The sequence below is a fragment of the Triturus cristatus genome, chromosome 10, assembly GCF_964204655.1.
Source record: "Triturus cristatus chromosome 10, aTriCri1.1, whole genome shotgun sequence".
In the NCBI taxonomy this organism is placed as follows: Eukaryota; Metazoa; Chordata; class Amphibia; order Caudata; family Salamandridae; genus Triturus; species Triturus cristatus.
The window spans coordinates 804187121-804211141 of NC_140593.1; the positions used below are offsets into that span (position 1 = coordinate 804187121).

Here is a 24021-nt window from a genome sequence, read left to right on the forward strand (position 1 = left end):
CGCCTGCACTGTGAAAACACGGAGCGACTGCTCCGTGTTTTCACATAAAAGCACTGCCCTGGGGGCAGCACATACAACATAATAGGGTAATTATTTGCACTCAGCCCACCTTTTAAAAGGTGCACCAGGCACAAACAATCACAATGCATAATACGGCCCCAGATGTGCTTCAAAGGTAGAGGTAAAATGCATGGCTATGTCTTCTGACAGATTGCTGCTCATTTATGTAACATAGGGATTGGTGTTTACAAACTCCTCTCACTTTGCAGTCTCTACATGCTTTGGGCCTGCTCTGCTGTGAAAGTCTCGACCTGATCCAGCTGGTTCTCGACTTTCTGTAGGTTATGGTCAAGTTTAGAGTTTGTTTCGGCCATGGACCTGTCTTAGAGAAAAGAGTTTTTACTTAAACTCGCACATCAAGAGTTGAATATCGCCTTGCATAGCAGGAGCTCTGGCCACTTCAGAGTCTGAGATGGCAGTGGTAATCGAGTTAGAGGCGGCTCCACCTTCTGGTGTCTCATTTGGATCTCACTTCTGGGTATGCAACATTTCACATATGGAAGGTGTCATGGCCAGTTTGCCCTAATGAGAGGCCATGATTAGGAACTTTTGAGCACAGGGCGTTGCTTAGTATTCTTCTTATAGATAATCTTGATGCCCCCAATGGGAGCCAATAGCAGGGGGCACCACCCAGATCAGGATTGACTCAAGCACGGTCTGTGCAAATCTAGCAAACTGACTTTGGTTTATTTTGACACATTAGGCCACAGATATATCTCCATATAGATTCCTGGTGTACGCAAGATCCCTCAACACTCAGTGGTGACAGCCTTATCTGAGGGTTACTCTGATGGAGTATCCGCTGTGGTCACACACCCATATATCTGATTCTGTAACATTAAATACATATATTTTTTTTAAAACATATGACTAAATTACTGTATTTTAACATTATTTCTTATGGGGTTCTATTTTATGTTCCTGCTTCCAATAGTTACTATAGGCGATGTTGCAGTACCAGTGGTTGGCCATGTGTAGTGCTAGACCCAATTCAGGTTTTAGAGTATACTGGGTCCTTTATGGCAGTAATAACCAGACAAGTGCAGCTTGAGAATAGCAATGGGCTTACTTTTTTGTGTGCATGCCGCTCCTTTAACCTATCCTTAGCCTTCCCTTATCCCCTCCCTAGACACCACAAACTGCGTAGTAAGTAGTCCCCATTTTCCAGCCACTCCCAACTGTACCATCCAAATTTACTACTAAAGGTATGTGTATGTGTGCGGGGATCTCAGCAGTAGGGCTGAAGATCACCGCACATAAAAGATAGATGTGGTGGAGGTGCAGACCTCTGCAAGTAGGTATGTGAACAGCATTGTGTAGTGCACAAGTAGTACTATTGTAGTACTGCCAAATATACTACAAAATGCAGTTTGTGAATAGGCCCGCCAGTGTTCTATCTGCTCATTGGTCTATGCACCTGAATAGCTACCTCTGGGTGATAACTGCAAGCCTCCCCCCAGGCATCGTTCTCCAATCTCCCCAGATCATTTTCCTATTTCCATCGTGTGGTGTCCAGAGGGGGCAGGCTGTGCATTAGCAGCAAGACATAAATCTGTGAGACAGCATGTCTTTGTAGAGGACCCCCTAGTACTCTCTATTCCAGAGGCGTTTCCGCCTCAATATCCTGAAGGAGGTGCCCGTAGCCCCCAGAATATGTTTTACATGTTGATAGCGGTGATATTGTTCCCCATCAGGTCAAATTGTGCCTGGAGTTTGACGAATGGACTCATCTACCTTTCCTTCCAAACGCCTTTCACTTTTGATATTCCCAGCACATCCCACTTCCTGTGACACTCCACACATTTCAGGTGCACTAGCAGTGCAGAGGCCCAACGCGGGGTCTCCAGTATCACCGACCCCTCCAGTCCAGTGCTCTTTTCACTTTCCAAACAAAGAGGGTGGGAGTACGCTGCCTCACATCCCAGCACTCAGTTTGCCCGAATGCATCATGGTCAATGCAATGCATGATAACACTTACTTCAGTGACAGCATTTTGTTTTTCACCCTTGTTGGTGCTGCTGGTGCTGTGCATCTCTAGACAGCAGTTTCAAGACAGTTGTCCTCCTTCAGTAGAGAGCAAACATTCTTTTGGGGGTGCTGGAACTGCTGCCCAAAGTCTTCTCAAGTCTCTGAACCTGTGCTGGGAGCAGGTGCATCAGCTAGAGCTTGTCAGCTCATTAGCTCAAGGGAGTCTTTTCAGACAAAAAGAGGGTGGGAGCACACTGCCTCAAACATGAGCACTCAGTTTGCCCCACTGCATCAGGGTAAATGCAGTCCATGATAAAATGTTCTTCAACGACAGTCTTTAGTTTTTCCACCCTTGTTGGTGCTGCCAGTGCTGTATATCTCTAGATACGTGTTTCAAGATAGTTTTCCTTCTTCATTAGAGAGCAATACATTTTTCTAGGGGTGCTGGAAATGTTGCGCAAAGTCTTCTCATGTCTCTGTTGCACTCTCTGGGCATAGGTGCAGCAGCCAGAGTCCATCAGCTGAGCTCAATGAAGCCTTTTCAAACATAAAGGGGATGGGAGCACACTGCCTCACACAGCAGCACTCAGTTTGCCCCAGTTCATCATGGTAAATGCAGTGAATGATCCCGCCATATCCTACATGCCTGGATGGACAAACATTGGCAGTGAGTTCCACCTGACAGCACCGTAGAGCCAGTCAGGGTAGCCCCTGGGGTCCATCGCCCCCCATCTGCATATGTTGATGGTTCTTGCTGTGTTGTAAATTCGCAATCATTAATTACCTGAAGCTGGGACACCCAGTAATACAAACTCAGATTTGGGAGGGTCACCCTTCCGTCCTCTGCCTTCCGTGTCAATGCAGATAGGGCAATCCTTGGTGGGCATCTATTCCAAATAAGCTGTCTGGTCGTCACCTCAACGTCTCTAAAAAAAATTCTAAGACTCTAAATGATATGTTTTGCAATATATACCGAAACATAGGGAGAAATATCATTTTGTGGAGGACCGCTCGGCCTAATTCATAAATTGTGAGCTTTCTCCAGTGGGACACTGTCCCTTTGTATTCATGCAGAACACGCTCCAGGTTTTACCAGAAAAAGGCTTTTGACCATGAGGTGACACAGATGCCTCGGTACTTGAACCTGTCTGTGCCCATCTCAACGGACAGCTTCCCTCGCTACGCGGGGCCACTCCATCAGAGGAAAAGGCTATAGATTTGTTTGGATAATACGGATCCCAGCGTATGCACCAAACACCTCAAGTCTGTTCAGAATAATGGGGATCGAGCAATCCAGGTCCACCACAAACAGTAGACTATCGTCCTTGGAGAGCAATATCACATCTTCTCATTCTGGGTTCCATTTTAAGGCCCTGAGTTGGGTTTTACTTCAAATACAAGTCAACACAGGGTAGATTGCAAGTGTGAACAAGAGCGGTGATAGGAGGCCCATCTATCAGGTGCCCATGCAGAGCCTAAATTCCCTCGACAGAGCCCCTTTTATGCAGACCAGGGCCAGCGGTTCCTGATATAACAGGCAGAGACATTTCAAAAACATTGGTCCAAAGCTCATTTTCTGTAGAACTGCCATCAGGTATGGCCCTTCTACTGAATCAAATGCCTTTCTGACATCTAGTGATAGCTGTATCAGCCGCTCACCAATCCAGTCCCTCCAAGCCAGACAACTGAATAGGCGACAAACGTTATGTCTATTATTGTGTCTGTCACCTTTATGATCCTGGATGATAGCACCGTGGCAAGGATTTTGGTTTCTATATTCAGTAGGGAGACTGGCCTATAAGAGGCACAGTCTTCCTTCTGCTTCCTCTACTTGTGAACGAGGGCTATGTTACCTGCCTCAAATCAATGGGTAGGATTCCTCCCTGCAACGCTTCCTCAAACATCGCTTTAATGGGGGTTACTATATGGGATTTCACATCCTTAAAAAACTTTGATGTGAACCTGTGGGGCACGGGGCCTTTCGGCTCCTAAATTGGGTCATTGCACCAGAGATTTCTTTCTTGGTCATTTCCACCTCTAGGGCCCTATTCCTGGAGGCAGGGAACTGGAAGGTGCCTAACAGACTTTACCATGTCGGGCAGGGTCTCCTCCAGTCTTGAGCCTGTGCAATTGTGTCCAGAGTCTCTGCTTGGGATCCCCCAGGGGAGAATACCCTGGGTACCCATCTTTGTTTCTCGTCCTGTTTGGCCAACCAGGCCAGCAGCTTCCCAGCTTTATTTCCCATTTCATACAACCTACCCTGCTTGTTTCTGAAGAGCTGCCTTGCAACGTGCTGGGCAAGGCTCCAGTAGTCTTTCCTCAGTTTCTCTAGTCCCAGCGTCCGTTTCTTTGTAGGGTGGGATACATATGCAACCTCCCCTTGTACCAGCTCATGCTCTAGTTTTCTGCATGATTTCTCCCTTTCTTGCTTTTTTCCAGTGATGTAGGCTATCAGATCTCATCCAGTACTGTTTCATATGCCTCTCAAACTGTTGCACTGGAGCTCACCGTCCTTACGTTCAGGGCCGGACTGGCCGTAGCAGGCACCGGGAGTTTCCCCAGTGGGCCGCCAGGGTGGGGGCCGGTTTTAGGCCCCTGGGGGGCCGTTTCTCTTACCAGGGGCCGGCAATATCAGCCCCCTGTAACAAAACCGGCCTTAACAAACAGCTCGGCCGCACCCACCTCCTCCCCTCAGGGTGGCAGGCCGAGCAGTTTGCCAGGGCTGGTTTCGGTTCCCAGTCTGGCCCTGCCTTCGTTGTCCTTAAAGTAATGTTGGGTAGCTTGCCTTATCATATCATATGTGCTCTTATCTGTCAGTTCCCTGGAGTCTAGTCTCTACCCCCTCTCAGATCTTGGCAGCCCTGTCCAGAGTAACATCATAACTAGGGAATGGTCCAAGATCCCCATGGGCACTTATTCCATGTTCCAAAAGGCTCCCACTAGGAGGTGTAGCATCAACAGGTAGTCCAACTTGGACATTGACCGCATGGAATTTGAAGCTGTTGTTTTTGGGGATTATGGCCCCTCAATAAATTGGCCGGTCCAGTCGCATCTAAAAGTCTCTCAGAGGGGTATCCTCGCTACGGGGATCCCACAACTAGTTCAATTGGTCCACATTCCCTTAGTAGGGAATCTGGAGCGTATTTTATACATTCTCCGGGCTTCACAAACCCCTCTCATTGCAGTGCCAGTGGTTGGAACCAGGAGGCCACCACCAACCCCCATGCCATTCCAACTGCCAGTCACCGCCACATAGCATCCCTGGGGGTACACCCATGTATCACCTGCAGGGGCAGCAACTTCTACACCAACTCCCCTCATTTCCCAGGAGATGCCAGCATGAGTCAGGAGCCAATAGCACCCCTGGTTGAGGAATCTGCAGCTGTTCCTCACCAAGATAATCTCCTGCAACAGAATCACGTCTCAATGGTGCCTGGCCAGGTATTTGGTCACTATTCCCCGTTTCAACTTGCTTCCTAAGCCATTACGTTCCATGACAGTATTTGAGGAAGAGCCCCCTCACCATTGTCATGTATCCTGGGATCAGTCATAAGCTGCCCTTAGGAAATGCCCTTCTCTATTAGTTCTTTGGATGTGGTGACCCTCCCTGTGGGCATCGTGCTGCTCCCTTTTCCCCTCAACCTTCCGTATTAATTCCCCCTCCCTACACTCTTATGCTGCAGGCTTAAAACTACCTGCTTCCCCAACTGCTGGGGTGTCTGTCCCCCATCAAATCATTGTGTTATCAGAATATTTGTTGAGACTCCCTTTCTCCAGCGACATTGGCCCGAGTGTCCATGCCACCTGCAGAAAATTGTCCCGGTCTGGGAAATTCCACAACCGGGCCACGATCACCCTTGGTGGTGCCTCGGAGGGTTAGCCAGGGACTCAGTGCACCCGTTCCACCGTAAACCACTTGGACACTTTTCCCTCCAGCACCGCTGAGGAGAGCCAGTCATCAAGGAACAGCTCCATGCAGGGGCCCTTTGCTTTCTCCAGGAATCCAAACAACAACATGTTGTTGCAGGAAGAGGGACCCTCTGCAACATCCAGTTTGCTCTCCAAGGCTGCCACCATCTTTTTCAGCACCGAGATACGCACCCCTCCAGCTGTAATTGCTGTTTTCAAATGGGTGAGCGTGGATTCGGTCTCCGTCACCACTATCCACCAATTTGCAGTAGTCTGCCATCAACAGTCCCATGTCCTGGGCCATCGTTGTGATCTTTTGGTCCAGATCAGTCTTTGACTCTCTTAATTGCTGCCATTATTGTCGCAGTATGCACCCCTAGGTCCAAATCTGCACCACCTCCAGTGGGGTCTTTGTCCCACCCCCACTCAGCCCCTCTTCCCCTAAGCGTCGCAGTGTTGCTGCCTTCAATCTCACCATTATGAGGCCTACCAGCACCTGGGCCATTGGACATGGGTTCTTCGGTCTCTACGCTCACAGATCAACTTCCAGTTGTTGAAAGATTAATGGAGGCTACCACCCCCTGGTGCAGCCGCCTCACAGTCTCCTCACTGCAATGGCTACCTGCGGCTTCACCCGCATCATGAGCATCCTAAGTTTCCTAGGCTCCTAGCGCCTGCCCCGCTCCCCCAGTTTCAGTTGGTATCCCTCTGGCCCCTGCAGTATGAAATAAGGAGGGAGGCGGGGTTGTTTGTTACTCCACGCTGTCGGTGTTCGCCCAGCCTCAGCCACTTCTGAATGAACCGCATGCCTCCCCAAAGGGGTCCCGCTGGCCTGGGAGGGAGAGGGGGCAGTTCCACTTACCAAGCCTCCAGTACTGTCTCTGGCTTCTCCGGGACTGTAGTTAGTGCCTCTGTGGTATAAGGGCCCCAGGGCCCAAGCACACTCCCCGGCTAAGGTTGTTCATTTCCTTGGGGCAAGACTACCCCTCACCACTCTAGAGTCCATGGTGCAAAAAGAGAGCAGGGCGACTCCCAGCGATTGCTCGCCACTCCACTCTGCTCCTGCACCAGGCCGAGGGAGTCACTTCTGGCCGAACGTTGCACCCAACATGTTGGATTGCTCCAGGGTCCAGCCTTACCTCTCCACGCCATGTGTTCTTCCAGAGGGTGCCCCTTCCACCTCCAGCTGGGCCAGATGGCACCCCTACACCCTGCGACAGCTGGGGTTTTCCCTGAGGGCGAGTCCCGTGATCTCTCACCTCGCCTCGCCACTCCCACGCCAGGCCAATCAAATCACCGCAAGGCCAGCATTGCACCTGCCATCTTAGATTTCCCCTGGGGCCAGCCTTGCCTTTCCTCGCCTTCCACTCCTCGAGGGGCCCCTTTCATCATCCAGCTTGGCCAGAAATTACCCCCTCACACCCTCCGGCTGTGTGCTGCTGGGTGGGGAGGTGATAATTGTCCATGCTAAATTGGACGGCGCTGGAGCTCTTCTCCTATGCAACCGCCGCCATGTGCTCACAACCCATGCCCCCGAGCTGAAATATTTCCACACTGAGATTGCTACCCTGGAGCAGGCAGCATGTTCTTTGACATAATGAACAGATGGTGTTTAAACGTTTATGCAATGACTGTCTTTGTCACATTTTGATATCAAGACCCTGCCATTGTCTTCAACTTTGTCCGCACCAAGCTACTGTCTGCTTGAGACCAGTGAAAATGCAGGTGCTACTTCTGTTCCATCCGTTCTGCTGAGCTCTCATTTCACGTGATTATTTGCTGATGTGTGTCCTATGCAGGTGTGTAGCTGCTCCCAGACTCAAACATGCAGTTGCAGACAAAAGTAGATATGGTGAGTTTATATAGTGTCTACTTGTTTTCTGTGCATTATTGCTGTAGTTTAAATTGTAGAAATGGCATGGGGCTCCCAGTTGTGATTCAATGGGGTCCCCACAACTCTACAGATTAAGAACCAATAATGAAAAGTATTCCAGCTAGAAGTATCATACATCCCAAAATTCTCAGATCGAAGTATTGCACAATTTCTGTGAGCATAGGCGCAGATTGTGTGGACCTGAAGTACTTTTATGGGCGGCGGCAAACTTTTGAGACAAAAGAAGCCCATATTATGAAATCATTATTATCGGAAGAGGTGGTAAAAGTCACAAAAGGCTAATCATCTTGCCTGGCTCCTGAATTTTACAGCTTGATGGACATATAGGACACAGAAAGATGTGCTGCTCAAAAATGTAGATTAAGTTTACATGCGGTAGTAAAGAAGACAGATTGATATTTGGCAATAGGCTGTAAATCCTATTGTACATCACTGACCGAACCAAATGTAGAGTTGCAACATTCCTTGAGGTATACTATGCACCTTTCTTTAAGGCAGACATTTGTAAGTTTATACTGCTGTAGGGTGAAGGGAATGTGAAAAATTGGTCTCAGAATCCGCAGTGGCTTGTACCGGAGTGTTTCGGCTAATGTAACCTTAACACATATTATATGTCCTTACCCTAAACTCTTAGGACAATGAAATATTCAACAACTTAGTTCTCACGTTGCGGTGGTGCCCATGCTTTTGATGCCGCTATGTCATGTTGCTAGGGAGGCCATATTAAACCAATGGCCACTAATTCCATTACATTTTTAGAATGATTAATTACTTAGGAAAGTCATGACAACTGCTAAGCATTTTGGCTTTGTTGGTCAACAGTTGGCTGTGGTGATTTACATCCATTTTACCTCCTGCATTGAGCCTCACAATATTTTTTTGACTTCTGTTTTAATGTTGTTTGGTACTACTATTTGTATTCTGCCACATTTTACCTCTGTAAAAGTTTAATTGGATATGTATTTTTATATATATTTTAAATGTGTTAGTTTTTCTCACTAAATGCATGCTGGTACTTGTATATGCTGAATTGCAAAAGAAAAATCTACTTGTCCAGATAATAAAGTTACTGCTTTGGCAAAGGCTAAATACAGGATGAGGTGGAGTTTAAAAAAGTTGCATTACGTTAGCATTTTCTTCACTGCTTGCTGCCCATTATTGCCCTCAAGGAAAGCCTCACCTGATCATCTCGGTCCACCTCACAGCCTCCTGGAGCTCCATCAACCTCTCCTTGTACTGGTTGCGCTCCATTAGGACACGTGCCATCTCAACACGGGTGAAGCGCCTCCGCTGGGCGATGGGGATGTTGTCCTGCAGCGGGGATGAGCACTACATCAGTTGACAAAGAAAAAAAACGGTAGATGCCATTAGGAAGAGCAACAAAGTAGCCCTTCCCTCATGGCACCAAGTCGCTCCTGAAAGGACAACCCAGGACCCATTTCGTAAGGATTATTTTTGTGTCATCTACCTTATTTAAAAAGACAAAATATTATGGCTTCCATACAAATCCTTCATACATTTTTAGAGCTCTCATATCTCTCTTGTGAATCACTAATAGTTTCCAGCATTGCCATCTTTCGAAACCACTTGTAAATATCAGTGTTTCTGAGATTTTTGTTTACTGCGAAAAAATAACTTATACATTCTCATTCCTGCAGGCAGGTTTTCGTTACAGATTCTGCCCTAGATATGCCCCTCTTGGATCCTGAACCCTTTATTAGTTGATGTCTGAGGAGTATGGAACTAAAATTTCCAAAGAGAGAACTCAGAATGTCAGAAAAGTTCCAGTAGGCTTGCAATATTTGCACATCCATCTCTAGCTGCACTAGGCAGGACTAAAAGGGGGAAGGTCCTTATGAATAGTAGCATTATAGTGCACGCCCCTTTTTTAAATTGATGGGTTCCTTCAAAGATTTAACCTAAGGCATGTTTGACTCTCTATAAAAAGCATACAGTAAATTAACCAATACCATATAATTGTGGCACGTAAGAATGCTGGCATGGCCGTCATCCAGTATAAAAGAACCTTTCATATATTTATTCTGCAACATCCCTTTCAAAAGTCCATTTTGTGCCATATTTTAGCGGTTGTATGTCAAAACACAATAAACAAAAATAGAGTCTGACATGAACGTGTCTTCAATAGCCTCTACAAAAATATCATCCCACTGGGTAAACACTTTCTGTAATTGACTCCAATGGGGCGATGGCATTTGGGACACAATATTTATGCCAGACGATCATCTGACACTGATATCTGGTACCATTCTTTTTTAGCATGCACGATAAGCTCCAAAATTTCTCTCAAGGGCTTTCACTGTTTTTTTTCTCTTTTTTTATTTTTCATTTATTTGAGCCGTGGTACTCTGTCTGGTTCTTGTTTTCCTTCGTGTTACTTCTTTGTAGTTCTCTTTTCCAGGTCTGCATCTCTGATCCACTCAGAGGCCATACTCCACTGTTTCCCAGTTTTTTCCCATTCTTTTCTGTACATTCTTTCAGGAAAACCAATCATTAGAAAGTTTTATGACCTCAGACAGGAGCATTGTTTCTTGTGTGCTGCCTATGTTGATTATGAATGCCCCTGGGTAGGAGGAGAAAATGACCATGTATGATAAAATCCTACACCAAGGTGTTCACAATTTATCGAGTGCGATAATTATCAACTATCGAGACTTTTGTCCAGAAAATGGGTTTACTTGTGGATATTGGTGCTTACTGCACAAAATCCTCATATGGAGGTATGATCTAGGTCTAAAATGTAATGAGGGGTGCAGACTTTATACCACCATGGTAAGCACCGCACCACTTATCATTTTGATTTCTGCACAAATAGGTGTTAGCACAGCAATCACAATTCACTGGGATACTCATAATCAGGTCCTAAAATGTGCACCATAACATATGCACCACAGAACACTCAAATGACTATGGGGCCGGATTCATTTTCCAAACAAAAGCAAAATTCCCACATTTTGGATAAGTTTAATCTTGTTGAATTTTTAAATCATCCCTGGTTCTCTGAGCAATCTGACGGGCTCACAAAATGCTGAACTGTGTTGTAGAACTTCAGAGATTCACTTTCTGACTTTTTTTTCCAGGGATGACACTAAACAATTTAGAACTGGTAATTCTTCATTCTTTTGAAAGCGAACGGTTTTGAGTTTGATCGGTCAGTTCTGAATGGACGAAAATGAACCATTCAACAATCGACAAAAATTAACCATTCACCAATCGACGAAAATGAACCATTCACCAATCGACGAAAATGAACCGTACAACAATCTGTAATACCGAAAACAGTGAATCCCGCAGTGGATCGAGCAGAAAAGCAGCACCTGTTTAACAGTGTGGCGAATCAGTGTTTCTGCAGAACTAAGCACCTGATCTACATTGTAGAAATAAAAAAAAAGTTTTTTTGCCTAGTCCTTATTGGCTAGTCTACAAAAAAGACATCCCAATAAAGTGCAATCACTTACATCCTCCACCTCCTCTTTGGGTTCTGTCCGGGCTACAATAACTTCAGACTTTGCTCTAGGAAAGAAAATATGTAGGCTATGGTCATTATGAGATTGAACAAAGTGGAAAAAGCAGTCAGATATAATCAAAGGGTATAGTGGTCTGGGGAGAGGGAAGTAAGTAAAAATCCAGGAAGGAGGCAGAGTGGGAAATGAAATGTTCCTCAGGTCTAAGTAAGCTTTGAAGCTTCCTGAACTTCAAACCTCATGCTCACTTGAGCAGTCGCCCCTAAAGGTATATTTTAGGGCTTTCCTCATTCATCAGCTCCAGTTATGTGCATTATCAGCTACTGTCCCTCATCTTGATTCTATTTCATGTGTTATCTCTTCTACCCCAACCCTGTGGGGAGGTTCTTTCATTAGATATTCACTGTGGTCTCTTCTAAATCATTCACTCTTTGTTCTTTGCCAGTTCTCAGAATTGTCATTTCAAGAGCAGGTGGTCATTTCTGATCTCTTTCGGTGTGTCCTCGCTCCCTCTTTCTTATGTTAGGCGGTTTCTTCTATCTTTAAATCTTCTCCTTTGACAATAGGTCCTTGTTACTGCTTACAAAATCTCTACTAGCTAAGTCCCCCTAGGTTACAGTCTCATACTATTGTACAAAGGTCTCATCTAGATTTTCTCTAGACACTTCTTCTGCCTGCCAGAATCAACCCTTTCTCTTGTAAATTCTCTCTTCTTCTAGTCTCCTCTTGTTTTTAATTTTTTTCTATAAGCATTACCACTTCAAGTTCTCTCCGGGTACCTCTCTCTTCTAGAAAACCTTCTTCTGCTGCAAATAATGTTTCGTCTAGTCCTTTTCTTTTTTACACTATTTTTCTTGGACAAATATTAACTCCTTCAGACGACCTCTGTTTTAAACATTGTACATGTACTTTCCTGTTTTCTCTCAGCTGAAGCCTCTCCTGGTTTTAGATTTGGTATCGCTCATAAATGTATTCATCTTCGCCCTGTGTGTTTTTTTAGTCTAATTCCTTAGCTCCTGGAGGCAGGCGCCTTGTCTTCATATATAAAGGGCTGTCACCGCAGCCCTGCTCCTCTTCATCTTTGGAGACCCTATTTATTGCTCCCACCCCCTCCCTCCCTTGTTATTACTAGAGATGCTCTGTTAACTTTCGCCACTCATCTCCCTTAACATCCTTACTACATGAAATATACTGCTGAGCCAAGGATGGTTACAAATAGGAACACATCTATGTTGCACTCCACTATTCAGTAACAGGGGAAGTCTTGGCTTGGTTACTATGGAATGAAGAATGTTATTTCATCGATCAGAATATGGGGGCAAAAGGTCAGGGTTTAAGTCAAGAAGAATTCTCACTTCTATATGAATGCCAGACATAGAGCTGCTAAATAAACAAATAAAAGTAGCAAGACGTGTGCAGATGCAGTTGTATTAGTGCAGTGAGATAAGATCTGTAGGTATGTCAAACAGAGACTCTGGGTTAAACAGTGTTTTAGAGAGGATCCTACACGAGGTCTTTCTCACATCCCATGCATGGGGTTAGAGGATGGTATTTAATTCACACTTACTTTTTGAGCTCCTCCTCAAGCTCTTTCACCCGGTTTTCCATCTTGGCTTTGGCCTGCTTTGTGGCTTCCAACTCCCCCTTCAGCACCTCCTGTTCCCCTGATAGCTGGTCGACCTGAGCGATTAGATCATTCTTAACCACGTTTAGGGCATTTCTTCAATGAAAGTGAGAAAAAAGAGCAAAGGCAATGGGTGTCAGAATTATGTAGTAACTTGTCTATTTCCATCTGTCTAGGGTGCCATCCTCCTGGGTTGATTCTATCTGAGAGTATAGATAAACGAGCAGTGAATCACCTTGGCTAAAATGTATCAGTAACAAGAACTAAGTAGTAGATCACTTAAGCAGCCACAGACCTTTCTGAGAACCAAATTTGCACTTTTAAATGAAGCAGAAAAAGGACATCCGAGATGACATATTACAGCTCCAAGTCAGTTAAAGATTATTTGAGAGGGCATGCACTTGCCAGACTAAAACATGCATTTATTAGTCTATGCTTTTTTCCATTGACACATATGTTCTACCCAGAGACTTTTTTGGAAGTTGAAGTTTACCTCTTGGATGCAGATTTGCAGGCTGGCAAATTATTTTTGGGAAGCCTCACACCAATAGCAATAGAAGTCTGCGCTGGGAACACAATGTTGTTTCAAAGGCCTATCTTTGAGAGCCTAATGTTCTACTGAGAAGTCTGTAATTGTCCGACCTATGACAGTAAAGCTTCCACCGTGCAGCAATATATCACAAGCAATCCACTTCCCTTATAAAGAGCTCCAAAGAAGCTTACAACATTCATCCTATTTCCTTACTTGGTCTCCAAGAGCTGGGAGTTCTCCAGCAGCAAGTTCCCAACTTCCTTCCCCATTCCTGAAAGAAAATCCAGGCAGGTTTATACCCAAAACAACACTTTTATCAGCTGTGAATGACATAACTTAACAAGTGTGTGGGGGCTACAGATAGTCCAGGAGGCTCTTCTCCTCTATCATTCAGTCTTCCTCCTCTTGTGTTCAACTGCAGGTAACAGAAATTACTCTAGGTCTGCCCTCGTCCATCATTTTTAGCTTTTCTGGGCCATTAGAGAAAGGAACAGCCTTTAGCAAAATAGCCATGTCCCAATACCAAAAGTGACAGATAACATGGCAGGCCACATCCCAGGTAAATGGGAAAACAAACCTCCTAGACTTGTGTCTTCTTTATTGGACCTCAGTTCTGACATGCAGCTTGAGTCCTATGGCACAGCGAGAAAAGGGACCCTTCCATCTCTTCACTTATCCCTGCCATTCACATGGTCTCACTTAGGCATAAAAAAAGCAATGTACCATCTGAATCATTGTTTATTTACTTGGGTGCAGTCGAATTCATTATTTTAAGCGTGTTTTTATTATTTAAGGAGGGCTTAACTATATGCAATTCAGTCATGGTCATTTCCAAAAAGTGACAATCTAGCCCAACTGTTAGGCCCCATTCCCTCTACACAAGGGTACAAGATATGCCTTTAGCAGGCCACATGCTGCTGGCCTAAACATGCATGGTGCTGCAGAGTGTGTTCGCCCCTCCTTCTCTCCCGATAGCAATGCAGGTCAGCCAAATCATGAAGGGACAAGGCTTTCTGAAGAAGAGGTTTTCAGCTGACCACCTGCAGGTTTAACAACTGTAGCTCTTTGGGATCCTTGGAATCACTGGATGTATTTGGAATAGAAGGATGCTTGAAAATAAAATGCTTCGGTGGTTTGAAGCTTGCGATATCAGGGGATTTCTAAAGAGTGACACATGGACCTCTAGAATGAAAAACCCTCCAATGGGACTCAAACACCTCATGGTGACCACGGCCAGTGTGTGATACAAAAGGCTCTGTGGCATCGACTATTCCACCCAGCATGGACAACAAAGGATTCTGAGATAGTATGGTACAAAGGAGGGGGATACAAAGGGCACTGGGATAAATGATCCACATGAGGTATATGAAAGTGCTCAGGGAAGCGCAATCACTGCGTACCACACGGTAATGGCAAAAAGGAGCTGTGTGACATGATCTTCCAGTATAGGCTAAAAAGGAATCTCGATCAGACTTCACAACTTTGGGATCAGGAGGAATCTTGGACAGACGTATCTTGAGACACACTGAACTCTGGGGGAAGCCCCTTACAGTGTGGGATAACGTGACTCTGGCAAGAAACCCTTATGATACTGGACATAGTGGTTTTGTTGGACAGAGCGAATTCTTGCAGGAGCCCCTACCATTATGTGATACCAAGTTTGGGACAACTGCCCCACCCTCTCACAGCATGGACCATAGAGGGCATTGAGGTTATTAAACTTTATTAAGAATAATATCTTCTTGAATACACCAGCCCATGAGATCCACAAGTTATGAGCAAACTTTCAAATTATAAACAAAAATAGAGAAAATGAGCATGAAATTATGAACACACAACAGCAAGACAGAGCCCAAATCCCATAGATGGAAGTGACATGATGATTAAAACACAATCAAGAAAGCTTAAAATTAGGAAATGTCTGCATGCATACTGAAAATTAAAGAAATAATAATTAATATAATCAATTTACTATGACTATTGGGTCACTTTGATGTTCCAAGGAAGAGGGACTGTTCCAGATTTAAAATATAGTCCTGATGCATAATATATGTGGTCTGTACCAAAGAGATGGATATAGCCGCCCCTGTATGGGAACAAGAGACAGTTGTGATTTAGAGGAATGTTATGATTTCATCACTACCGAGGCAAAGGAAGTTGTTTAGCCTCCAAGGAGGACCCCCATCACCATCATTGTCAGCAGAGGAAGACCTAGAGCTCTGTGCTATAGCAACAGCCATCTCTGCATGAGACACCGCTAGATGTTAGGGAGTAAAAGGGATACATAAAGCAGCTCTCACTGTGAATTCAACAGTACTCGTGGCAAGTGTGTGGCGATGGGCACCTCTCAGTGAATGGCAGAGAGATCTCTTGGAAAGACAATCATAGCGATCCTCCAACCAGGGACTTAAACGTACTATTGGAGTAAAAGAGAAAGAAGACTTTCTGCTCCTGAATGAGACAATGGGGGTTGAAGGATCTGGTTACAGCTGCCTTTGTTTAGGGCAGAGATCTCTGAATGAAAAAAAAAACTCCCAAATGAGGTAGACAGACAGCACTTCTTAGCTGAAAATCCCATACCAATATGGAATAGAGGTGATCTGCTGGTTATTCCAATTAGAGATCAACAGTTTCCAGGCCAAGACAAACTTAGTTCAGTGGGGGCATTGGTAAATCACAGGTGATTTTATATAAAGGAGTATCGTTTTCAAGCGATATAGTGAGGGGTATGAAAATGTGCATGTGTTTGTGTGATTGTAAGCAAGCACACCTGTTTTCCCGAGAACTTGAATCATCAACGTGAGTTATTGAAAGTCAGGAAATGGTGAGAACCCACCCCGCACCACAGAGCAGTCCTTCCTTCTTAGTAGGAACAAGAGAGATGGAAACACAAATTATGAAGACATTGTCCACTGACAGTGGGAGAGAGAAAATAGAGGCCTGAGCCTTACCAAAAAAATCATCTCGCACTATGAGTGCAGTCCCACATGGCGAGGAGGGAAAACAGACAAGAAAGCGCAAGGAAGGAAAAGGAGGAAGAAAAGGCAGCAGTTAAGTATCATCAAGCAAAGAGCTGTGCAAGCCAAGCGCATGGATCTGCAGGAGCATGCACAGTTCCACTCAAAATTGTATGTGTGTCTGCCTGTGCACTGTCTGTACATTTGTAAGGAAAATAAGTATAAACTTGTTGAAATTGAATGCATGGCAAAGTATGTGAGCTGCGCTAAAAGGCAAATCTACCCATGTATACATATGTTCTGAAGATTTTGAAAAGAACTACAAAATTCAACAAACATCTCCTTGGAATTTCTGCATCTACTGGCTTCTAAAAAACTGAATGTTGAGCCAAAAAATGTAATACATTTGCCATGACTAGCGTTATCTTTCATAAGTGTCTGCAGAGGAGACACATGTTGCAGGCTATGCTCTTTTCTCAGAATTTTCACATTCTATAACAAATTATTTTCCTCACATTCGGCACAAAGTGACAACTGCAGTTTATGAGGGTCTAAAATCACCCCAATCCTTGATGTCCATTTTAGCTCTCTTTTTTGGTCTAGGACAAACAGATATATCTGTAACTATGAGTTGAATGGTAGAAGGGAAATATGTCATTTGGGGATAACCAGTGCTTAATTTTAGTCTGTGGTTTCTGGTGCCCGGAACTTGATTGTCAGCACCGGCACTTATGACAGTCTGCACATGATGGCACCGACAGTCAAATTTAGAGATAAATACAACAGATCTTTATTAATTCAATACACAATAAAACGTGACTAATACCTACCACCCAGGCGTTTTATAGCTTTGGGGGCCTGGAATTGTCACACTTTTAAGAGTGGGATGATTAGTAGTGTATTGGTGTTTTCATTGGTAGCTCTGTAAGAGGCAATAGGTGGTGGAAGCTGCAGTGGCCTCCTGATGTGGGCCCTGGAACGTATGTATCGTGTAAATTAAGCACTGGCCGGATAACCAGGCCAATTGAGCTACAGAAGCTGGGTGGGATCTTTCTAGATTTCAGAAGATGGATCCTCAAACACCAGAATTAATTATTAGTCAATTGAAGAGGAATATTCAGAAATGAGAACAGCCAAACAGGTGTTTAGAGTGTAAATCTATGAAATTGGGTTTTTGCAGAAGTGATATCATCCTCATCTGTTCTAAACGGCTCTTAAGGTCTTTGCAATGGTGTCAGCTTTAAAGGGATATGATAGAACAAGCAAACATACAATAGATTTTTTTCAGAGACTAGATCAGGCACATGTGGATGAGAAATATGTGTGTACTGAAAGACTGTCCCAACAAACTTTAAAGAGAGAAGGAATTAGAAAAGCCAATATTTGTATTCATGGGATAGCTGTGAGTAAAGAAAGGCTTCTCTTGTTACTAAAACTGGCATGCCTTGTAAGCTGCTAAAAACACATATTTAGGTGGGAACGTTAATGGATCAAGTACATTCAAAGGTGAGCCACATTCACAGCACAGCCCTTTGTGAAGACTCAGGGTGGACCTTCCTCTAACAGTAAAACCTTCATTCAGGTTTAACCTTCCATAATAAAATATTTGGGGTCTAATGTAGATGGAGAACTGGATGACTCTCTTTTCAAGTAAGGGGCACATCGATCATTTTTAAACTTTAGCTTTGTTTTACTCAGTAGCCTGCTTAAGGAACAGAAATGCAAGATTTGCAAATATCTCTGTTCTTTTTAGCATAACAAAAAATCTTAGTCCTTAGTCACTATTGTAAGTGAAAATTTCAATTGCTCACGGGCCCTACAAATGAGCCCTCAATAGACTAGCTTTCACCAAGTCCATTGTTACAAGTAGGGCAACATGGCAGCCATAAAGTTTATGGTTGGGCAATTGTTTGAGAACATACTGATACCCATCTTGTTGTCGAAAGGTGCCAGTATGTGCTGAGGCTCAAAGTTGAATTCCTTCGGTCAGAATAGTATCTGCATAGTACTCTTCAAACTGATGAAGATAGGTGGGCAAATCCTCAACTGAAAGAGAGAATCAAAATTGTTACCATTTGGTTCTCAAATTTGCCACTCGCCAGCTTGACCAATGCAGATCACTGATCCATTGCTCCATGTCCTATTTTGCCAATAAAGGACACAAACATAAGGTGGATAGAGAGGCATAGATATAAATCTACTCTACTCTGAGCAGACTTTGAGAAATTATCTAACAGTGTGGGCACAGTGGAGAAGAAAACCCCACAACCATGGGAGTAAATAAAATATATCAAAGATGTCATAGTTTGTCTACAGAGAGAATCCAGAAACTCTGCTGGAGGAGTAGAAACATGAAAAGTCACATTGTGTGCACATAGCGAGCATTTCAGAAAAGAAAATGATCCAAAGTGGACCGAAGTTGTCAAATATTTCACACAGAAAATACTTCAACCTAAAGGGTTCGCAGCCTTCTCATTCAAAAGAACTCAGAGAGCACTGGCTCTGTCACTGACACCAGATGCCTCACCAAGAGGAATCACAGCATTTCTGTTTGACTACACAAGATTTTACACTGGTGGTCCAAAGGCAACAAATACCTTTGAAGCAATCACAGGGAACAGAGACACAAGGCAGCAAAATAAATTATGCTTTTCTAAGCACCTCCAAGAGTTATCCTGGATAGATACTCCTGGTATTGCAGCTCACTGATGATGCCTGGACTTGGCTGGAGGTATGGTATCGGGCTGGCAAGGATGGCTCTTTCCCCAACTCATCCCCGCAATAGCTGTTGAACGACAAACAGATTCCCTTCTTTACCCCCTTCAAGAGAGGGTGGGATGGTTCGAGAAACTGATGTTAGCCTCATTCTGGGGCAAACTCTGCATCTGGCTGCTTGCAGGATGCTTATGCTACCATTCTTTCAACTTTGGATGCAACACAAGAAGATCTCTGACACTCCTGGGTGTGATGCCGTTGCCTCCCTGTGTGAGGTAGTACAGAACTGAACTTATCAGGCTCCTTTATGATGCATCCAGGGTGGTAATAAAAATATTTTTCGTAGTTTGCAACATGGCCTCTTACTACAGGTGAGATGGAGAAGTTCCTGAAGGTAGGATAACTAGTGCATAATCATTCTGCATGTTGGCTAGGCAGTGGGGCGATACATAGCAGACAACCCCTTTCTAGTTTGCCATTACCCCTCGCTAGTTGAAAGTGATCTTATACTTCAGGATATTAGGTACTAGGCCTGTTCCATCAAGTAAGTTAGAATACTGGGGTTACGGGCAATATGTGCATTGGGGAAGTGAGAGAGATAGGTCTGGCCTACAGGACAATAATCTGGGTGAAGGGAGTTTAGGATATTGTTGGGTTCAGATGTTTTATGGTCAGGGCTCGAATAGTGATAGTGATTTAGGAAATTAATGCACTCCACTTGATATAAGTGCCTAATTATCAAAGGGATTGATACAGTGTCACTAAATAGCAAAGTAAATTACTATCCTGGAATGCCAATGCTTACCTGCCTGCCACATATTCTGCAAATAATTCTGTTTGGACACATACCTCAGAGTAAATGCTCAAGTCAGTTAACTAGTCCACAGAAACGTTTCCAGTGAATGTTCATTCGATCGTGCACTCAAAGCTTTGGCACGGTTGAGGGTATTTATTAAGGTGAGCACAATTTCCCCCAATTCCCCATGTAATATTGAGTAATTTGGGTGTCCTTTACACCAAATTTACATATTTATTCCTGCATTTTTTGCATTCATTTTAGGTGCATATAATGAGTGAAAAATTACCATTAGCAAACTTTGAAATTCCTTTGTGGACGTCTATTACCTTCCCAATGGCCACCTGTGGCACTGCACCATCCGCACCTGAACCCTTATTTTTGGCACTGCAGAATTTCCCCAAACTGGAGAATGTCTGCTGGAGTATGTTGAATTTCTGAGCAAAGCACTTCCCAAATCCTTATTCAGGGTTGCAAAATTAGTCACAAAATCCAACTCTTTGCTCACCTATGTTCCATTTAAGTGCACGCAAAAGGTGCGTGAAATTAACTCCATATATATTTCTATTGTTTCTTACTTTGTTCAATGAAACTTGTGACTGTGTAAGGTAGATGGCCGTATTCTGAACAGGAGGAAATTAACCACTTATCGAGTTAATTCTCAAGCATGTGTAATTCTAAAGATAGTTATGTATAGCGTCGGTCTTAGTGTTTTAATAGCCTCCATGGTATCACTGGAATGATGACTATTCACTTCCCAGTGCAATTGTTATGTTAAGGTTAAAATGCCAAGTTCCATGTGAAATATGCTCAATGATCATCTTCCTGATAGGAGAGGATACAATATTAAGCACTCAAAACCTTGGAAGATTCCTTGTTTGGAAAAGTTTGTCAATATGGAAAATATTTTCATGTTAACCTGGGTTGCAAAGTCTATTTGCATGCCTATTAAATAGGATCTACAATAATATGGAAATTGAGGGACTGATTTTTACAATAGAGGTGAACAACGGAATAAATGACAAAAAAAATGCTATGTGACTGAATTTAGTAGTCACAAGGGAACTGTTGCAACAATCACATCTGTTGACTGAGGGTCCAATAGTTTTAACATGACCACAGTACCACCATACTGCTGTTTATGTAAGCCATCCAAGAGAAAGTTTGTTGCTGATACTGTAACACGATAAGGTAAGAGAATGGTGTCTATGCAGAAACAATTTGGGTTCTAAGTGACTACAAATTTTGAAAGTGACCACTCTTTCACAGATATCTGTAAAAACGTTTCCTCTCAACTAGGTCTGGCTGACTAATTCCACAGAGTGATATTCTAAACCTAGTAGTTATTTGGGACAAGTTATCTTTGCTTCGAAGCATGTCATAGATGCAATCTTAAGTCATATCAGGACATATATTATTAAAATGTTTTTGCTCATTACATCTGTGACTCTGAACTAGTTAGGAAGCGGTTGCAAAGCAGATAACACATTGAGAGGTATGAACCATTTTACAAACGTCAACAGAGGTATTGGACGGCAGTCAATGTCATTCTTATGAACAGTGCTAAAACATTGATTCCCTCATAAGTAAAGAGGTTTCTGCCTTCCATGTTTCTTTATGTAGTGCATCAAATCAAGACTGTTATTGTCAGAAAAACCAATAGGCAGAGCCTGAAGAGCAAGACCTGACCACTTCAAGTGATAGCCCTGACTTCTTTGAGGTCCCCCTACAGGATTGAGGCGGGTCTGTAGAGTTGTTATATGTGCCAGAACTGAATAGGGAGACACTCATTCCCTGGCAGGGATGGGAGTTAATAGCGTACTAAAGGACAGTGAAAAAGGAGACTTTGTTAAACTTAGAAAAACTGAAAAAACATTCAGACTAAAATGCAATCAGTGACAAATTATTAATGACAGAAGAGGCCCAGTTAACTTCTATGGGGACCTATCTTTATAGCTTGTACCATTTAACAAACATACTATGGGACTTATGTAGAGAGTGGCAAAAGAACAAGAGATGAAGAGCTGAAGATAATCCCCTTTGCAACAGGTAGGATGAAGCCCTCACTGTTGAGAAGTCATTAATCAGTGAAGGGAAAGATACATGGACTACTGGAATGGCAACTGGAAAAGCAGAATGCTGTGAACAATGGAAAACACTCATTGCTAACCAAAGCAGTTTCTTCACTTTCCTTTCAACTGGGATGCCCTTCCAATGAGAAGCAACCTGCACGCACTATTAGGTGAACAGGATAAGATGACTATGCCAAATTTCTTCAAACTCCTACCTTTTCCACGACGAGGAATGGCGGTGAACCTGACATGGCAGTGTGGGACCCTTTATTCCCTGCAGTGGACAAGATCACGGATTGCTAAAATGAGCATCTCCTAACTAAGTCATATTCTGAACTATGAAATTAATAAAGAAACGCTGAGTTGTGTGTGGAGTTAGAAAACAGCTAATAATGCAATTTCCATAGGAATATCTAACTTAGAAATGAATTCCAAAATGTATGAAGGGGGAAACGGCAGGGTAGTAGTAAAGATCAAGCTCCCAGTCTTTTACATTTATGAACAGGAAAATAAAGTTCCCTAGGGGCTTGATCAAAAGTGAGTGAGTGCTTATAATGTCTTCACAGAATTCATTCAGTAAACCTTCAGTGTCTCTTAAACATGTTGTTGGGTATGAGCGATTACAATCAAATGTTACCATGGCATCTATGTGGATGACTATGACTTCCACATGGATGCCGATACAGTGAGTCTCAATGTAAACCTCTTCAGTAGATACAAGTACTAAAGGCTTTGAGCATCAGGACAGATGTCATGATTTAAATGTGATGGGTAAAGATTATAGAACTAACCAAGGCAGACAATTTCAATTGAGGCACCCGCTCCAAAGGAACCAATCAGGAACAGTCACTGGCTGTTGTCTAGGAGCCAGTACAAAAGAAGGGATAAAACAGCAGTTGCAGTACATTTGAGCTCAAAGGAATGGAAACAAACTTATCAACCATTTATAAATGATCTGTGAATACAGAATAGTACTGTAGATGTCTAAGTAGGCCTTTTTTCAGCTTTATTTCCTTTTAATAATGAGGCATTTTGCTTGAGTCTGGAGGATAGAAATTTTATCTATAGGTAAAAGGAGTGCCCTTTTTGAGGGACTACACTAGGTACAAATGCTGACACAGCTTTTAACCTGAAATGTGATTTTAGTATCTTTCATTTTTACAAGAGGCTGGTGATGTTGAAGCTCTAACTCCTGTAACACTTTAGTTTTTCATAAAAGTAGTGTCTGTTACTTAGTCACCTTTCTTGCATATGGTGATGTGAGTTTTTCATCTTGATCACACATTCCTTTGCCTTCTTTTTTCTTTGACTATTTCTACTCAGAGAGAGCATATGCTGCACTCACTTGCTATGTAAAGAATATCCCAACATTATTGCCTCTGGTTCTATTGAGAAAATGTATGTAAGCTCTAAGTAAGCAATTCCCCAAGTCTCCAAATGTCATATAAAGCTCCACATTTTTAAATGCCCTTTTATATCTGTAAACTAGAGTATAAATAATAAATCACAGGAAAAAAATCAGAAAGCATAGAAAACTTCAAAGAGCACACAAACCACAGCTTGAGATACTGCAGTCACTGGATCTTGTATTTAGTTTTTGAAAAAGATCTTCCGAAGCTAATATTTTAAGTGCGTTTGTAGGCCCCTTTGGGTAAAAAGTTCTGATCAGGTGCCAAATACCATAGAAGAGACAAAGCTTGATGACCTATTTAAGATCACATACAAGCAGAACAAGATCCAATTTGGAGAAATCAATGACTGTGCAAATGCTTCAAAGTAGGGATAGGTTAGCACTAGAACAGGAGTTGTTGGACAGACCTTCATTCACATGAATTAATTTAAAACACAGGTATTTAACCCAAACCTCTTCTTTAATTGCCTGGAACAGTGTGAAAGACAATGTAATCTCATCCCGTCCAATCTGATACGTAATAGAAAATATTTTTTAAAAGCTACCAGTCTCCATTTTGCCATGCTCCATGACGAAGAAACCAATATTCAATATCATTTGC

The 24021-nt window shown here is 43.3% G+C and overlaps 1 protein-coding gene across 3 annotated transcripts in view; it reads right to left on the reverse strand.

The window, feature by feature from the left end:
• The window catches only part of MAPK8IP3 (mitogen-activated protein kinase 8 interacting protein 3), a 597532-nt gene that overhangs the window by 247821 nt on the left and 325690 nt on the right, over positions 1-24021 (reverse strand). For all 3 annotated transcript variants that reach the window (XM_085628367.1, XM_085628364.1, XM_085628366.1), the window contains 4 exons: positions 13683-13740; positions 12881-13033; positions 11308-11362; positions 9012-9160 (listed from right to left, as the gene is read on the reverse strand). In XM_085628367.1, the coding sequence (XP_085484493.1) occupies positions 9012-9160; positions 11308-11362; positions 12881-13033; positions 13683-13740 (415 nt within the window). The remainder of the gene's footprint in view (positions 1-9011; positions 9161-11307; positions 11363-12880; positions 13034-13682; positions 13741-24021) is intronic.